The sequence below is a fragment of the Eumetopias jubatus genome, unplaced genomic scaffold (assembly GCF_037043125.1).
Source record: "Eumetopias jubatus isolate StellerSeaLion01/CBP00866 unplaced genomic scaffold, mEumJub1_p1.0 scaffold_17, whole genome shotgun sequence".
NCBI lineage: Eukaryota > Metazoa > Chordata > Mammalia > Carnivora > Otariidae > Eumetopias > Eumetopias jubatus.
In genome coordinates, this window is record NW_028274823.1 from 68,724,586 (window position 1) to 68,741,471 (window position 16,886).

The following is a 16,886-nucleotide window of genomic DNA, read 5'->3' on the forward strand; positions in this document are numbered from 1 at the left end:
GTTAGTTATTAGACTAACAATTATGAAACCCTTAACCAGTATTTGTTTCTTAGCCTACAGTGTTCTGGTTGAACACTGTGATTCTTGGACTGATGATTTTTATCCACGTTTGGGTTTGTATACTCTCCCCAGTACTGAGTGTGCATATGTGTGCTCTAATTCTACCCCAACTCACAAAAGGCTTACAGCTAAAATCTGATACCGTCGGACTGAAAAGGCCTTGCTTAGCAAGTCACATGCAGCCTGGCTGAGAAGTATGGAACGCTGGATCCTCTCCCCATACAGCAAGGATGCCAGCTTCCCAGTCTCACCCTGAGCAGTGCAGCCAACATCTGGGAAACATAAAACTTTGGAGCTCTTGTTTATGATACTTCCTGCTGTGTTCCTGGCACATCTGAACATGCTAAATTTTTAACTCATATCTGAAAACTTATTTTTGTTGAGTATTTTCCTTTTCTCCCCTATAGTGGTTCTGCTCGTGATTGATACCCTTAAATAAAGGGATTCTTTATACATTTTTATGGAATATTACATCTGTCCTTTGCTTAATCTCAGCCCTGCTCTATCATTTGTGACACTCTCCCCGTAACAAAAACAAATTTATCCAAATTTACATCTCTTTAACAGCTGATCAACAACTTTGAGAGAAGGTACATAAAGACCATAATATATTAGATTGTGTCAATTTGATAGCAAAATGTTTACAGGAACAGAAATTAGAACAAATCACCATTAACAACTTTTCCTTATGTAAATAAAGAATGGTACCTCTTGTTTGCTGAGAGAACAGACAGGAAGAATGGGTAAGGCATAACACTACGAACCTCAAAAGTGGTTGTCATTGTGGGCTTATAGGACACATGGTTGGCCCTTCTCAGCTCCTTTATAGTTTCAGCTGGCATGGATTTAGAAAACCCGAGGCCACTCCAGGTATTTGTGGGTGTTCTGACTTCCGTCACCACTGGTTTCTTTAACATAGCTTTGGGAAACAGCATATAAAAAAATGTGGTATTTTTAATGTTTTTCTAAAATAAAATATTGATGAATGCTATTTCTTTGATATATGTAAAGAAATTATCACTGCATATTATTTCTTAACACAAAATACCTTAAAATATCTTCATAAAATATTTTATACAAAGTAACAGTAAATTGAAAAATGCTACATTATTTCTTAATTGCGCTAATGCTAATCTATTCAACAAAATACATTCATCCCCAACAAAATTTGTGCAATTTGAACCTCAACATTCTAGGTTTCTTTTTATGAAGGTCCAATTCCTCAATTCAACATGACTACTAGGAAACTTTTTATGGTCCCCTAGGAAAAAAAAAAATCAAAGTATAGGTCATTAACACAGCACATACCTTTGGTTGCTAATAGCTTCTTTTGTTCATAGTCAAATGCCTGAAAATAAAAGAGAGAAAATATCTTTACTGCCAGTCTATCCAAATGTCTTGCCAATACCTCATAATTAGAGAACAAAGGTTCTGACTACAGCCCATGAATCTGCCTGGGACACATGCTAAGCTTTGCACCATATTGTGACAGTAATGTAGTACAAGTCTGATAAATTTAAACATGTTTTCAAACTAATTAATTAGAATAAATTAACTACTTCTAACATGAAAGTGACAAGAATTAGAAATTTTCCTTCAAAAGGGAAATAAATCCTATTTACTGTGAATATTTAACATACCAGGACCAAGAGATGCTAAAGTATAGTGAATAACCCAATAATAGTTAGGCTAAGTTTCAAAATAATGCATTACCAAAATGTTTTCTGATTATCAGCTGGCCTCTTTGTTTCTCTACATCCCCTCCTCACTTAAGTAAAGCATGGCCTGAATTGGGATGATGTTAAGACAACTTAAATTATTTAGCACCTAATTGGCACAGTCTTTGCTTTTGAAGGGAGATAAATAACAAATGTCTAGCTTTGATCTGTAATGACATTAAGCAATACAATAAAATTAAACCTAGCTACCTCTTCTTGTACTGGACTAGGATGTCACCATTCATTCTTTCCACTCACAATGAATAAGTGACTTCTGTCATAGTCAGGTCTACTGAGGACCAAGATAGGTCATTTTGAAGAAAGCAGTCCAGACACAGCTACATTTCAAATGCAAACAGTGTTCTCAGCTCTCCAATTTAGGGACTATTTAAGGTTTGATTTAAGAATGTCTTAAAGGCCTACCAGGAAAGCCAAGAACCAACTGGTGAGAGCTCTTTGGACCCTTCTTTTAGGAGGACTATACCAGCATATATAGCGTGTCCATATAATTTATGGTCTGAAACAGGATACTTCTGAGAGAGAAATGGGCTACAAATAAAAATCAGGCCAGAATTATAAAAATAAATGGGCTGACCCACACAAACTAGGATGTGTGATTAACTCTAAGAACATGATAGTAAGTCAGGAGAGCTAGATTTTTAGATAACACACTTTGATAATGTTTTTGAAATCCTAGGTCTAAAATGGCACTGGGAATTAAAATCAACTTTTAATGATTAGATCCTAAATTCACTTGTTCAATAAATATTTATTGAGTGTCTTCTGGTTAAAGAGATTATGTTGCTTTTTGTAGAATACAACAACAAATCAACAATGGTCTCGAGCCTCAAAACACATAGAATCTTAGCAGGGATGTGTAAAAAAAAAATAACTACAAAATAAATTAGGAAGTGAGGTAAGTGTGAAGAGAGAGCTAGAGATACAGCATTCCAAGAAGGGTCAGTAGACAGAGATCATTTTTAGCTGCAGGAATCAGAGAAGTCTTCAGTCTTTCTCTGTCAGTGCTTGGTGACTATTATCATTGAGTTCTTCGTGCTTTTAAAAGTTAGCTCTTCATTAGTAGCATAAATACATCTATTTAAGTTGAAACTCTATCACCAAGAACATTCTCATCCATCCTAAAAGAAAGGAATGTGAAAATGGCTGACTAGGTATAAACTTGATGTAAAAGAAGAGAACCATAAGATGGACCAAAATCAAAAGGGATCATACAGGGGATTGAGTACTTATTATGTAAGACAATTTTAATTTATATTAACTGAAAATAAACCCACCAGAGAAAATGTAACAAATGTCTTTTCTTTTAACTTTGACACTTTATAAAGGACATAGGTTATGTAAAAACCTATAGATATTAGATGAATACCTAATAACTCATGAAAATGTTCAAATGTGAAGGATTAAAAAACAGACAAGCAGGATTGAACTGTTCTCACTAAAATTACAGAAGTATAACTTAGTTACATGAATTACTTTCTTTTTTTTTTTTAAAGATTTTATTCATTCACTTGGGACACAGAGCTAGAGAGAGAGAGAGTATGAGCAGGGGGAAGGGCAGAGGGAGAGGGAGAGGGAGGGGAGCAGCCTTTCCACGGAGCAGGGAGCCCGATGTGGGGCTCGATCCCAGGACCCTGGGGTCATAACCCGAGCCGAAGGTGAACGCTTAACCATCTGAGCCGCCCAGGCGCCCCATGAATTACTTTCTTTGACACAGCTACGACAGCTTGTTTTTAAGATTCTGTGAAAAGCTTTTCCCTTTTTGGGGGAGGTGGGGGGCTTGGGGATAATAAATCTTTTACTATGAAGTAGGAAAGTCTACCCAGTAATTCTGATACTGAAATCAAATGTTTATAAGAGTCTCTTAAAGCACAAAGTACAAAATCCTTCTCTCCCATATTGTGGTTTATATGGAAATTAAATTTCTGAATTTTATGATCAATAGTCTATTTTGAGTAATTAGCCTAATACTTTAAAAATGGATAGAGAGAAGATCCCTGCTGAGGAAAGTGTTTAAAATAATCATAAAAATCTCTCAACTAACATAGTCATCAATAATATTTAGCATCTACTTTCAAAAATCTAAAGCATCAGTTATTTTTATAACTATCTAAATGACACCAAATTTATCATCTCCATTAAATAGAAAGATACTATATTTATCCAAGACTGTAATACGTACAAGTAACAGCTTTCACATTTATCTGAACTTTAAGTAACAGAGAAATATTATCATTTGCATAAGACATAGTAACACAGAACATTTTATGTCAATTTTAATATGATATGTTAAAGAAGAATTCTCACTCAACCTTTTCGTTTTTAATGTTTATGGTAAAACCAATTCCTAACTACTACATATATATTTAAATTTAATTCTGACTAGAGTGTTGAAGGAAAACCAAATTTCTACTCTATTGCTAAACATTTGCTGAATTCCCCATTCCCTAACCCTACCACCCCACATGTGGATGACTCCCCCGTTTCTCCTCATTACCTGCATGTTGACATATGATGGCCGCGGGGCTAGGCGAGCCCTTTCGGAGTTTTGCTGGGCAGCTGCGGCCCTCTCTGCAGCCCGCTCACTTCCAGGAGCCTTCTTGTCAGCCAAAGGGCTTTCTGCAGCACTCAGTTCAGGGTCGGAGAGCAACCTGTCAGTGCTGCTGTGAGACAGTTTGGAACTTAACACTCCATGTTTATATACAAACATACTGAACGTTTCATTTCCTGTGTGCACATTTACTATATGTTTACTACTGTCAACTATTGACATGTGTTATATCATTTCATCTTCACAACACTGCCCTGAGGTAGGTAGTAGTAGTATTCCCATTTTACAGATAAAGGATGTACCTTACCCAAGGTCATACCTCTAGTAAATGGTACAGCTGGAATCTCAACCCAAGCATATGACTCTAGAGCTGGAGTTGAAACTATTTCGTGATACATTTTCCCAAACATTATATGTCGTATGTATGGTGTATGTCTGTGGTACATACAGAACAGACACACGGACAAGATTTCTAATTTGAATACATCAAAGAGATAGCAATGACTTATGCATATGCAGTCTAAGCAGAAACAAGTCAATCTGAAGGCATGCAGATGATCCAATTCCTGCGTGTGAAATGCATATGGTATTGCTAACAAATCTACTATGACACAGGTATCAGATAAATAAATATTTCCCCAAACCTGTTCAGGGTGCATAGATGAACATAAAAATGACCCTTAAAATAGGAAAAATTATCTGAATTGCAAGATTGGTAATGCCCTATACATGCACCTCAAGTTCAAATCCAATTGTATATTAAGCTCAAGTAAAAGAGAAATAAACAGTATTAGTTGAAGAGCTGATCTGATTTGTTCATTCTTTCTTTTGTCATTCACTGTTCCATTGTGCCAGGGGAATTCAGAGGAATTGAGAACAGGTTATTGGAATATAAGAGGAGGAGCACTGCACTTTGTTTGCTTGACATAAGTTCCTGGTGGCTTCACACAGGACATCAGAACTGAATGTAAAGGGCCTCTGCAGGTTCGGCAGCATGAGGGCCAGGAGAACAGCGTAAGCAAAGCAAAGGAAGCAAGCAACATGGACGACGGGTGTATTTAAAGCCAGAGTGTAACAATCAAGACTTCTGTGTTCAAAAAAATTGCTGGAACAAAATAAAGGACTGACTGAGCTGCTGAAAGCGTAGAGGCAGAGAGACCATTCGGGAGGTGCAGCTTAATTTAGATGAGAGGTAAGTTCAGAACCTATTTAAGGATGAAAAGAACAGGCATACCCTTCAAATGCTTCAACACAGTGAAGAAAGCAAATTTACTTCTCTAACCTATGCTGAATAATGTTCACCGTAGCTACTAGTACCACGTAAGGAAAAATACAGATAAAGCAGATTTGGACGAAATGGGAACAAGAGTAATTAACTGACCAAAGAGTTTATAAAAACAAAACAGATTTTGGTAAGAAACACAGGAAATAAAAATATAAAGGCTATATTTGTCTTAAGATACTCTCCTCTGTAAGAATATACAAGAAAACTAATAAGACAGTAGAGGAAATTGGGTGGAGGGAGATGGATGGGAGCAAAATCTTTCAACATAGAAGCATTCCACTGTATTGCCTTTTTTTTTTTAAGTGTGAACAGACTGTCTATTTGAAAAAAATAAAGTAAATGGAAAAAGAAAATAGAGTAAGGATAAGACATTTGTAACTGTGCTATTATGGTATGGGGAGTTACAGTGACTACAATATATGCATTTATATTCACTGCGGTTTGTAATAAATAAAATCATGAAACTATCAAGTATTTATTACCAAAGTCAGCAATTAACTGCCTTGGAACAAGGATGCCATAGTTTAAGTTAGAAATTCAAAGCCAAATGAAGGAGAATTCACAGCAGGAAAATTTCTAACAGAAACATCAGAGTAAATATTGCTTTGCTGAAGAGCAGGGAGGATGTTAAAGTTCCAGAGCACAGGGATGGTTTAGAGAACCCAGATACGAACCCAATCACTATTGAGAAGATATAAGAATGAACATTATCAGATGGTATTCCTTAACAGAATTTTTTAAAAGGAAAAAGAAAAGATAATTATAAAGAAAAATAAAAAACACTCTTGGAGAAGATCAAACTCACTTGAACCAAAGAATACCAACTACTGAGTTTCAAACAAATCCAGCCTGTTAGACATTTTCTTTCAAAGGATCAAAGACTTTTAAAGATTAATATACATACTGTAAGTGTGAGTTTTTTGTGCCCTGCAACAGTTCTACTGTCTGCCTCTTGGCACAGGAAACTTTGGAGGGACCCATCATCTGTTTCAAGTCACCAGCATTCCCAGAATGGGAAGGACTTCGAGGCATGCCTACTTCAACAAAAGCATCGTTACAACCTGCAGAAGGGATAAAGTGAAAATCCAAATGTCACCTTATCATCAATAACCACCTGCGATGGAAACAAATCAGAACCCAACTCAAGGGAGACCCAGGCATAACAGCTTTCAGCTGCAAAGAAGACACTTTAAATTCAGGCTGCCCCAAATTTCATTCAAGATGAAATCTAAAGAGAAGGCCCTCACATTTTAAAAAGATTATTAGGGGTGAAAGGGTTTCAAAAAAAAGAAATACTCTACTTGGGAAAAAATTATAAACATTTAGTAAATTGATGCTTTCCTCTTACACAATTACATCCACTTAATTTTGACGTTCCAATGTAATGGGAAGTGATTCTTTCTGTGGAAAGTGTTTTTCAGTTTATCTTTCCCTGTGTTCTTTGGAATTTCATTCAAGATGTCTTTCTGCATACTTGAGGCAGGATGAGTCATAAATGGTTAGCAAAACCAACTTGAAATCACCACAAAGACTTTACAACCCCCTTTATCCAAGTAACAGACCAGGATGAAGTTCAGAAAGAAAGTTACCTTCCACAGGGTTTGATTTGGGAGATGCCTGCTCAGGTCCAGTTGTCTGTCTAGATGGATCACTGTGATTCCCACTCAGTACTTTTTCTCCAAGTGATGAAGTGGATATTGCACCATATTTTATATTTGGAGACTAAAATGATAACAGAAAATAACATACAGATATGGTCACAATTCTAAAATTCATTTCAGGTGAAAGTTTAAACATATTACCAGTGGCTTATCTCTTACAAACAGCATAGATCACACTACTCTAGCAAAGGACATTACCTGTGCATGTCCATTTAAAGAAGCAGAGATTTTTTTGCCTTCTGTCTGCATACTGTTGACATGGACATCAACAGGAGTCAAGCCAGGAGGGGGTGACGGAGCTGTGTGCCCGTAGGTGGGTACACCAGACAACAAAATATTAGTTAACGTGGCTTGGGCAGTAGATGGAATCATAAGGTGTGGTATAGCAGAAAAACCTACAATGACATTTCATGAAGACATATTAGACAGGAAAAAACTCAGATTCAACAAATATTACTTTTTTTCAGTAAAAACAAAAAACTTCATCTCTGTTGCTACAAATTCAGTAAGAGAATTCAGTTTTGATACTTCTCTGTAACTAGGTTTAACATTACTATAAAAACACAGAGCAATGTTCAAATGGAAGAAGACTTTAGAGAATATTTAATTGAAGCTCTTCACTGTACTGCTGAGGAAACTAGCCAGATTTCGCATGTGCATATGCCTGTCAAGCACATTTGTCCACCTGGAACTGGCATTTCCTAATTACCAGGCAGGTGAGCTTCATGTATCTTTGCCACTGCTTCCTTGCTCATCATACTCTTTTTCCTGATGTGTCTGTCATGTCTGAAGATCATATTCTACTTTCATGAAAAACTCACTGCTTTGTCATGCTTCATTTTAACTAATTTACACGCTGGGGAGTTTCTGTTTAGCTGCAGTATGCTTTGAACCATAATTTTTCCCTAAGGAGAAGAGCCACTAGTAAATTTTATTTAAAAACGGACACCTAAAACCACATGCCTTTGATTGTACTTACAGGATACTCACCTGTGGCACTTGAAGTGTTAGCAAGTGGGGGTGCCCATAACGTGGGGCTGGGGGTGCCAGAACTTGGACTTTGCAAAGGACTGACTGAGCTATTAAGAGCATTCAAGAGTGAGTTTGGGGTTGTTGATGTGTTTAGAGATAAGGTGGTAGGCCCCAAAAGACCTGCAATAAATGAATGCGAAGTCAATATGCATAAATTCAAGATTTAAAAATACAGATGGCACCAATATTCGGAATGCACACTGAGATAGTCTAATATTTCCCAAATATAATATGAGTGACAGATTACCTTCTTTTAAATATTCACAGGAGATACTGCATGCTACAACTCCAACACAGAACCCGGACTATCTACAAACAGAAGCTGATCAGAACGGGAAGTTAGGTGTATGTAAACCAGGGAGGCAGTCAGGGTCACCAAGCAGTACCAGCTGCTTTGCACTCACTTCGACGAGCCAGGGTGAACAAACTTCTGCTCAAGTGGAGACTCATTTTTATTTCTCTGTATAACTCATTTGTTTTCTGTTTCCAAACAAACTGTTTTCAAACCACTTACTATTAGCAGAGAACAGGAGAATGTTCTCCTGCCGCACAATGACTACATTCGGCCCATTTGTGGAGAGGCCAAGCTACTTGGAACAGTTTGCATTCACTGTGTCAAAACACACGACTTCCCTGTGGTCCATGGTCCATCTCAATGAGTATGAAAACTTTCCTCCGAAACAATTTTTTGTTTTTTGCTTCTTTTAAGGATTTAATGTTTGATTTAAGTAATGAAACTTCCCTTCAGGCATTTAAATATATTCTAAAGCAAAATATGAAGTTGCATATAACTTCCCAGGAATATTTTAAGTATTAAGTATTACGGATAGTAATAGACATGAAAACATTTTAAACACTGAGTAACTGAATCTTTTCACTGGTGCAGGAAGAACTTGGTTCCTGCTCAATTATCTCAGGGGCCCTTCCTGACTCACATGCATGTGTTGTTTTGAGTGTTCAGATCTCCAGTGGAAGGGACAATTTTGGGAGATCAGAGGCCAAGGGGAAAGGTGTCTGTCTTTACTGTAATGGTGTCTAGAGATGGCTACCCAGAATCTTAATCATATTATAACCATATAATTTTTAAAAGGAAGAAATAGCTATTAGAAAAAAAAATTTACAGAATGCTGAGAGTATTTTTTCTGTCTCAGATCAATACTGCATGAGGCAAAATTATTTTCTAGGGTTATTACATTCACTTTTTATATTAAGGCTACTGAAAAATGTGCAAGAAAGTAGTGAACTAGCATAACTGCAATATGGCAATGAACTCTAGCCTGTTAGGCAGGAATCCATAAATGAGGTGGTACATATCACAACTATGAAGCGCCTCACCTCACTTTCTCAAAGAACTAAAGCACTGAGGGGATGATGCTCTTTCACCTTCTATTCTTTGCCTTAGATATAAATACAGGTCTATTTGCTCCTCTTGGTAGCTGCAGGATAGATTTCCTTTGTGTCTGGATGATGCAGTTCTGACCACTGGGAGTGGGGGTTCTGCTCACTTTCACCTCTCCCTCTCCCTACCCCTCATACAGATTTGCAATTACTTTTTGAAAAGCAAACTGGGTAATCTTTACCTCTAGGGATGGATGGCAATATTGCAAATGCAAGAGAGAACAAACACATAAATTATAGTCAGCCTGCTCACTTCACTCTCAATGGCATTCTTAATTTAGAAGAACAAACACAGCCACTGAAAATAAAAGTCAGACCTTGATTATTTATGCCAAAATAAAAAGAATCTAGGTAAAAAAAAATCTATGGAGTCTAACAAAAAACCCAAAATGGATTGATGTGAGTTTTGTTGCTTTTTCACCTAATCTTAGGGTCTGACAAGGGAAAAAATAGCCTTTAAAATGTAGCCCCAAATGGTAGAAAGAAAGGGAACTAGCTAAGCAATCCCCCAGTGAATGAGAAGCGTTATAATAATAAATTTTATACCTAGTCCAGTGAGTCCAAGGCCTGCTGAAGCTAAGATGTCCAGGCTGGGACATGCCAGGCCGGCAGGGCAGGATGCTGGGGACGGGCTGGTTGCTATGGTAACCCCACTGCTTTCAAGTCCGAGGAGACATTTCCTTGCTTCATACATATTTAAAGCATTTCTCTCAACACTTTTCACAATCACAGACTATGAAAACACACAATGGGAAAGAAAAAGGTGACATGCAAACAGTCTACAGTGAATTGGGGAGGTGGGTTAGAAATGAATATGGTAATAAGGATTCCAAAAAGGAATATACTGATGCGGTTTTAAAATCAACTAAAAATTCTAACTACTTATTTCTTATGTTTACTCCTTGTGGTAAAACCATAAAGGGTTAGTTATAATTTACTGGGTGTGTCCTGTGTTTCAGGCACTGGGATAGAAGCTGTACATAAATCTTGATGCTTGCCAGAAACCTTCTGGATGGGAATTATGATTCACATTCAGTGAGGATAAGGGACCTACCACTGGTCATGGCCTTGCTGGGCTGGGGCAGCGAGAGGACTGGACCTCGGGTCCTTTGCCTCTACAGCCCATTCTCTTGGCAATCTCTTGCTGTTAACATGAAAGCTTTCTCCTTGATCTCATCTTTACAAAACAAATCAAACTTGTCACCATATATAGACTGCATAGTAACAGTCACTTACATTTGACATTTATAGTCTCCTAGTTAACTAATAGACCTTAAGGTACCACTATTCCTCACTGATGGCATATCAATGGCAAAGCTTACGGTAAAATAAATTTCTAAACACTGTATTTTTTTCTCAATAGACTCATCTAGAAAACTGGAAGTGTGAACTCAAGAGGAGAGCCTCCAATGGGCAATAAAGAAAATTTGTGACTAAAAAAGCAGTTAAAGCAGTAGTCAGCACTGGGGCCAGCCAGACAGAACTAAATGGCCGTGGGATGCTACAAGGCTCCAGAATTCTCACTTACAATCTATTCTCCCCTGACCTGGCTCATTTCTTACTGAACTCCAGGAGCTCCGATTGTGCCTGACACCCTTCACATGCACAAAGTCTCTTCTGTCTTTATCTTCCAATCTTGGTGTCTGCAGTGACTCCAGCCAAATTAGTCAAGCATGACACTTCAAGATACATAAAATTAATGTCCTGCTAACTTTAAACTCATTATATCAAGTTCACTTAGAAACAAACCTCTCTTTTCCTTTAAAGTTTTCTTTTGAAGAAGGCATGATTGTTTTTCATAATTCGGACACTGAAAGCCATGGTATTTACATATATGAAAATCATCTATGATACATATTACACCATGATACATATATAATAAGATTTATAGAAATTAAAAAATGGAAAGCACAACTGTTTGGGGTTTTACCTACTAGAATAAAAAGTATACATAAATGTTATTATTTAGTACATGTTATTATGCACCTTGCTTCTTTTATTCCACACCATTCTTATCTTTCGACTGTGGTACCTAGGTCTCTTCAGGGTGTCTAATTAGACGTAGAATGCTGGTGGGCAGGAGGATATCTGTATTTTCGGTATGATTAGAAGGTCCCAAATTGCTCTTCAAAGTGGCTGTGCCAATTTACATGACATTAAGGTAGGAACATTCCTCTTCCCTCATATTCTCACTAGCATTTAATATCATCAGGTTTAGCCCATTACATTTTGACTATACATGGAATTATTGAAATTTTGCAACATCTTAAGAGAAGTTCCAAGAAGGCTGAACTGGGGACATGTCATTATTTACTTTTGATTATCATTAGTAGTTTATTATTTTATTAAAGAGAATGGCTATCTCTTCTTTAAATCTCCAGGGCTAGCAGAGTGGCTCACAAAGAGTATGTAAACTAAATATTTTTTAATTGCACTGGATATGTACACATACACATACACACTTAACACAATGTTCAGCCTTATCAACTCTCTGAAAACTCAGTAAAGCTGAAAGTTACCAGGTTGCAAATTAATAAAAACACATCTTTGCTTTCTTTCTCATATGTTTGTAAAAAATAATGGTCATTAAAAATGAACTCCAAAACTAACACATAAAGAAAATGATGATCAATAATGAATGTTTTTACAAACTTATGTATTTAAATAACAAAGTATAATATATAATGACGTATGTATTATATAGAATATTTAATTCCATGTATATGCAAATACACATGTATATGAAAATAAAACTATCTAGAATGTGATACAATATGTGGTTCTCGGGGTCCAGACTCTGAACCAACCTTGCTTGGTTGTTTCGGCTTTGGTTTAATACTGATGAAGACATCGAGCTGTTCCATCAACTGAGCAATGAACTGTGGATCAACTTCAATTTCTTCCTTCATATCAAACATCAACACAAGGGGAAGACAACCCTAAGAAATGTCACAACAGAAAGTGTAGGAAGTAAAACGTTACTCATTTAAACATCTGATAATTTAACATGCCTACAAATAATGCAATATTCTATGGGCTGAAAGAGTAAACCAAAGTATTAAAGCTGAATCACATGCTTTCACAAAGCTTAGGGAATTGGTGTGGAAATAATGCTGAGGGCACAAACTATTTTTGAACAACAAAATAATATGTGTCTGAAGTTTATGTTATTGGCCCTAAATTTTTTACCCACTTTCCACCTTGGAAAATTCCTCCATTCTCTGACTTCCGTTCTGTTAGTGATGCCAGAAACTAGATCCTGAACCACATCAAGGGCACTAATCCTGTGCTTTTGCTCAAAGACTTACAGTACTGGTTTTTATTGTCTTCTGAATGAAATCTAAACATGTACCAGCATTTCAAGATCTCCACATTCTGGCCCAGCTTTGCTTGTATAGTCACAGGCCTGTATGTCCACACATCTGCCCCTTCCTAAAGGCTAGACCAGCCTCCTGACTATTTTTCAAGCAGATTCTGTACTTGGGTCTCAACTCACCCAGAGGTTTCTTCACCAACTGAAGACCTACCTCTCTTCTGGGGCAGCTCCAACCTTACCTCCTTCCTGGAGTAAAATGCTACTACTGTTTCTTCTTTTAGCTTTCTCACTTTTTAGCTCTGCAGAGGTCAGCACTTGTTTGTTTCTCTGATCCTTTCTTCCTGGCCCTGACTCTACTAACTATAGGAATCTCATACTTTTACTGATTCCCAGGACACTCAGTACTAGCCCACTGATTGCTGGGTTCTGTACAGAAGTGTCAGGAGAAGTACCAGTCAAATACACTGGAATTAAAATGAAATGACTGTGTTCCATTTTCCTTGTGGATAAAAGTGATTTTTGTATTTAAAATATAGGTTAAAGCCTTTTATTTCTTTTAAAGATTTATTTACTTATTTGAGAGAAAGAGAGTGTGTGCACACACGCATGAGTTGGGGGAGGGGCAGAGGGAGAGAAACTGAAGCAGGGCCTGTGCTGAGTGTGGAGCCCAACATGGGGCTCAATTTCATGACCCAGAGATCATGACCTGAGCTGAAATCAAGAGTCAGATACTTAACCAACTGAGCCATCCAGGTGCCCCTAGGTTAAGGCCTTTTAATTTATCCCTCTCTTCCTCACTTCTTTTAATATTATACAATACTATATCTCATTGCACACTTAAATTTTTGGTAGGTATGATCAAACTGAATATGAATTCCTAACTGTACAGAATGTCTGAAAAACTTCACTTAAAATAATACCTACAGAGAAAAAGCAGAAAAAAGAAAATTATGAAGAGTAATCATAATAATCTTTGGACATAAATATGCTACCTAACTAGTGGTATATTAAAAGTATCCTTATAGGGGCACCTGGGTGGCTCAGTCAGTTAATCATCTGCGTTCAGCTCAGGTCATGATGCCGGGGTCCTGGGATCAAGCCCCACATCGGGCTCTCTGCTCAGCGGGGAGCCTGCTTCTCCCTCTACCTGCTGCTCCCCCTGCTTGTGCTCTGTCTCTCTGTCAAATAAATAAATGAAATCTTTAAAAAAATAAAAAAATAAAAATATCCTTATAAACTAAGCCTGGCTAAAAAGAAATCATTCACAACAAAATAATTATGTATTATAATCCTTAATGATTATAACAAGCTCTTATGTATCAGAGGAATGCAATCAAAAATAAAAGTTTGGATTTTCTGGGGCACCTGGGTGGCTTAGTTAATTAAATGTCAGACTCTTGATTTTGGCTTAGGTCATGATCTCAGGGTCCTGGGATCTAGGCCTGAGTTGGGCTCTATGCTGAGCATGGAGCCCGCTTAAGATTCTCTTTCCCTCATCCTCTGCCCCTCCCCTTCCTGCTTGTGCTCCTCTCTCTCTCTTAAAAAACAAAAATTGCATTTTCTGAAAAGTTTCTCAAAAACAAATTCTGCAAGTTAATAATAGTAAAGATCACACCTGAGGCTTACTGTTTCAAATATTACTAAAGGTCAAGTTCTTGAACAGGAGAATACAGGGATGTTTTTAATAAGATAATTTGTAAGTCCACATTATGTCAATCCATTTTGTTACTATGTATCAACCTACACACTGTGTTTTTAAATGAATATAGGAAGAACAGAAATATTGCAAATTTTAAGTAGGAAGCAATAGCTAATTATATAATGGCTATTTTCTTCAATGCATTAAGACTCAAATTCGCGGCTTAAATACCATTTTTTAAGTTGTATCAGACATCTGTGAAATGTTCACATGTTTCATGTTACTAAAATTTGTATCAAAAAAATAAGATTTATATCTGTGAGAGTAAAAAGGTATTTTTACTTTTCTGTTTAAACAGAAGACTTTTTTTGTCAAATGCAGACAAATACTACATGTCAGATGAAAATCACCTTCCACAAAATACAGCACATTATTTCATTGTATCCCCTTCTGTGTTTAGTTTAAGTTAAAAAAAAAATACTGCAAAGAAATTACTTGCCTATGTAATGAAATGAAGCCTGTAAGGCACTACATACTTTACTCTTATTTTATTTCCTTTTAGCAAGAAACTTATTTGACAAGGCTTTTGAAGCGTTTTCATGAATACCACAGTAGTATGGTGTGTGCCGTCACATACACTGTACCCAAAGAAGTAAAGAAAATAAAATGAAATTGTAACACTAATTTCAGTAAACCTACCATGAGATATTGCCTTGCAAGACAGACAGACTCAATGGTGCCCTGGAGGTAGACGGTGGATTTCTTTTGTGGATTACTGGGGTCAGGAAAGTGGATCTGAGCACCTGTTCTTTGCATGATATGTTTGATGTTGCTTCCATTTCGACCCATCATAAAGAGATGATGTTGAGCTGCAATATCTAGTTGTGTGCTCACAGGAATAGCTGATGCCAAGCTCCCAGCGAGATGTTCCAACAGCATGGCAGTTCCTTCCTACCAGAAAAAGGTAGGAGAGAAATAATCCTACAGAATAACTGTCCACATACAAGGAAAGATTCTAGTGTACTTCTAATAGCTATGGAGAAACTCAACACATTCCATAAACCAAAATGCAATACGAGGGAAAATTCTGGAAAATGAATTAGTTTGAAATCCTTTAAAAATGAATTTGCATAGGGGTACCGGGATGGCTCAGTCAGTTAAGCATCTGCTTTGGCTCTGGTTGTGATCCCAGGGTCCTGGGATCGAGCCCCACATTGGGCTCCCTGCTCAGCGGGGAGTCTGTTTCTCCCTCTCCCTTTTCCCTTTCCCCCACCCCTCATGCTCACTCTCTCACTCTCTCGCTCAAATGAATAAAATCTAAAAAAAATAAAAATAAAACTTGCATAATTCGTACACTTATGATGTTCATAATTATCTCAATTACTTGCCTTCACAGCACTGGTGTTATTCTGAGATCCTCGTACTATCACAGTAGCACCATACATTCGAGAACGCTGCTTAAATGACACTGAAATGTTGTACGTTTGTGATATGTGCTGAATTGAGGGGGAGTTAGGATCGGGAACCGGTTGAAGAATCCCAGCGATTGGTAGCTCAAACATCAGCACCAAAGGAAGCAGCTCCTAAATTAAAGTATGCAAGCCCAAAGCAGACAGCTGAATCACTACACATTTAGAGATGTACATAACTCATTCCTTCTTTTCTGAGGTTGGAATTATAAAACATAAATTGTTTTTATTATAGACATAAGCTTGGGTAGACTTTGTAAATTTTCTCAAATTAAAGGAGGCTTTTGTGAAACCTGAGAGTTTGTAACAGTTGCCTGTGGAATTCTTCCTTGGGTCTCTTTTTCATCATTTTAAAATCATCAGAGAAACAGAGTCAGGTATAATCTGGAATATCTCTAAGAAACATCTTCAACACATTAAAACAACTTCTGTCACTATTTCCTAACTATTGAACATATGATTTGGTTATAAATTGATACATTAAGATATTTTTATTGCCTTATGATGCAACCATTGCCGATACTGATTTACAGTATTAAAGTAGTAAATAGTTACCCGAATTCTAACTCGGGCAGATTCTACTCCTGCTGGTTGTCCTGCTATAGATACCTGCAAAAATAAGAAAATACAGAGTTAGATTTCAATTGAGCCCACAACTGCTTTTCCAGTCATCTACACCCTTGCCACTCAAAATGTCACCTAGGAAAAAACAGCATTGCCATTATCTGGGAGCTTGTTA

At 37.2% G+C, this 16,886-nt stretch overlaps 1 protein-coding gene across 1 annotated transcript in view; it reads right to left on the reverse strand.

Moving 5' to 3' along the window:
* BICC1 (BicC family RNA binding protein 1) overlaps positions 1-16,886 on the reverse strand; it is a 304,648-nt gene that overhangs the window by 17,785 nt on the left and 269,977 nt on the right. Inside the window, exons 6-17 of the mRNA XM_028123991.2 lie at positions 16,703-16,756; positions 16,067-16,261; positions 15,378-15,629; positions 12,531-12,662; positions 10,270-10,456; positions 8,284-8,445; positions 7,492-7,688; positions 7,222-7,354; positions 6,537-6,693; positions 4,294-4,459; positions 1,369-1,408; positions 825-979 (exon numbers count right to left, since the gene is read on the reverse strand). Of these exons, the coding sequence (XP_027979792.2) occupies positions 825-979; positions 1,369-1,408; positions 4,294-4,459; positions 6,537-6,693; positions 7,222-7,354; positions 7,492-7,688; positions 8,284-8,445; positions 10,270-10,456; positions 12,531-12,662; positions 15,378-15,629; positions 16,067-16,261; positions 16,703-16,756 (1,830 nt within the window). The remainder of the gene's footprint in view (positions 1-824; positions 980-1,368; positions 1,409-4,293; positions 4,460-6,536; positions 6,694-7,221; positions 7,355-7,491; positions 7,689-8,283; positions 8,446-10,269; positions 10,457-12,530; positions 12,663-15,377; positions 15,630-16,066; positions 16,262-16,702; positions 16,757-16,886) is intronic.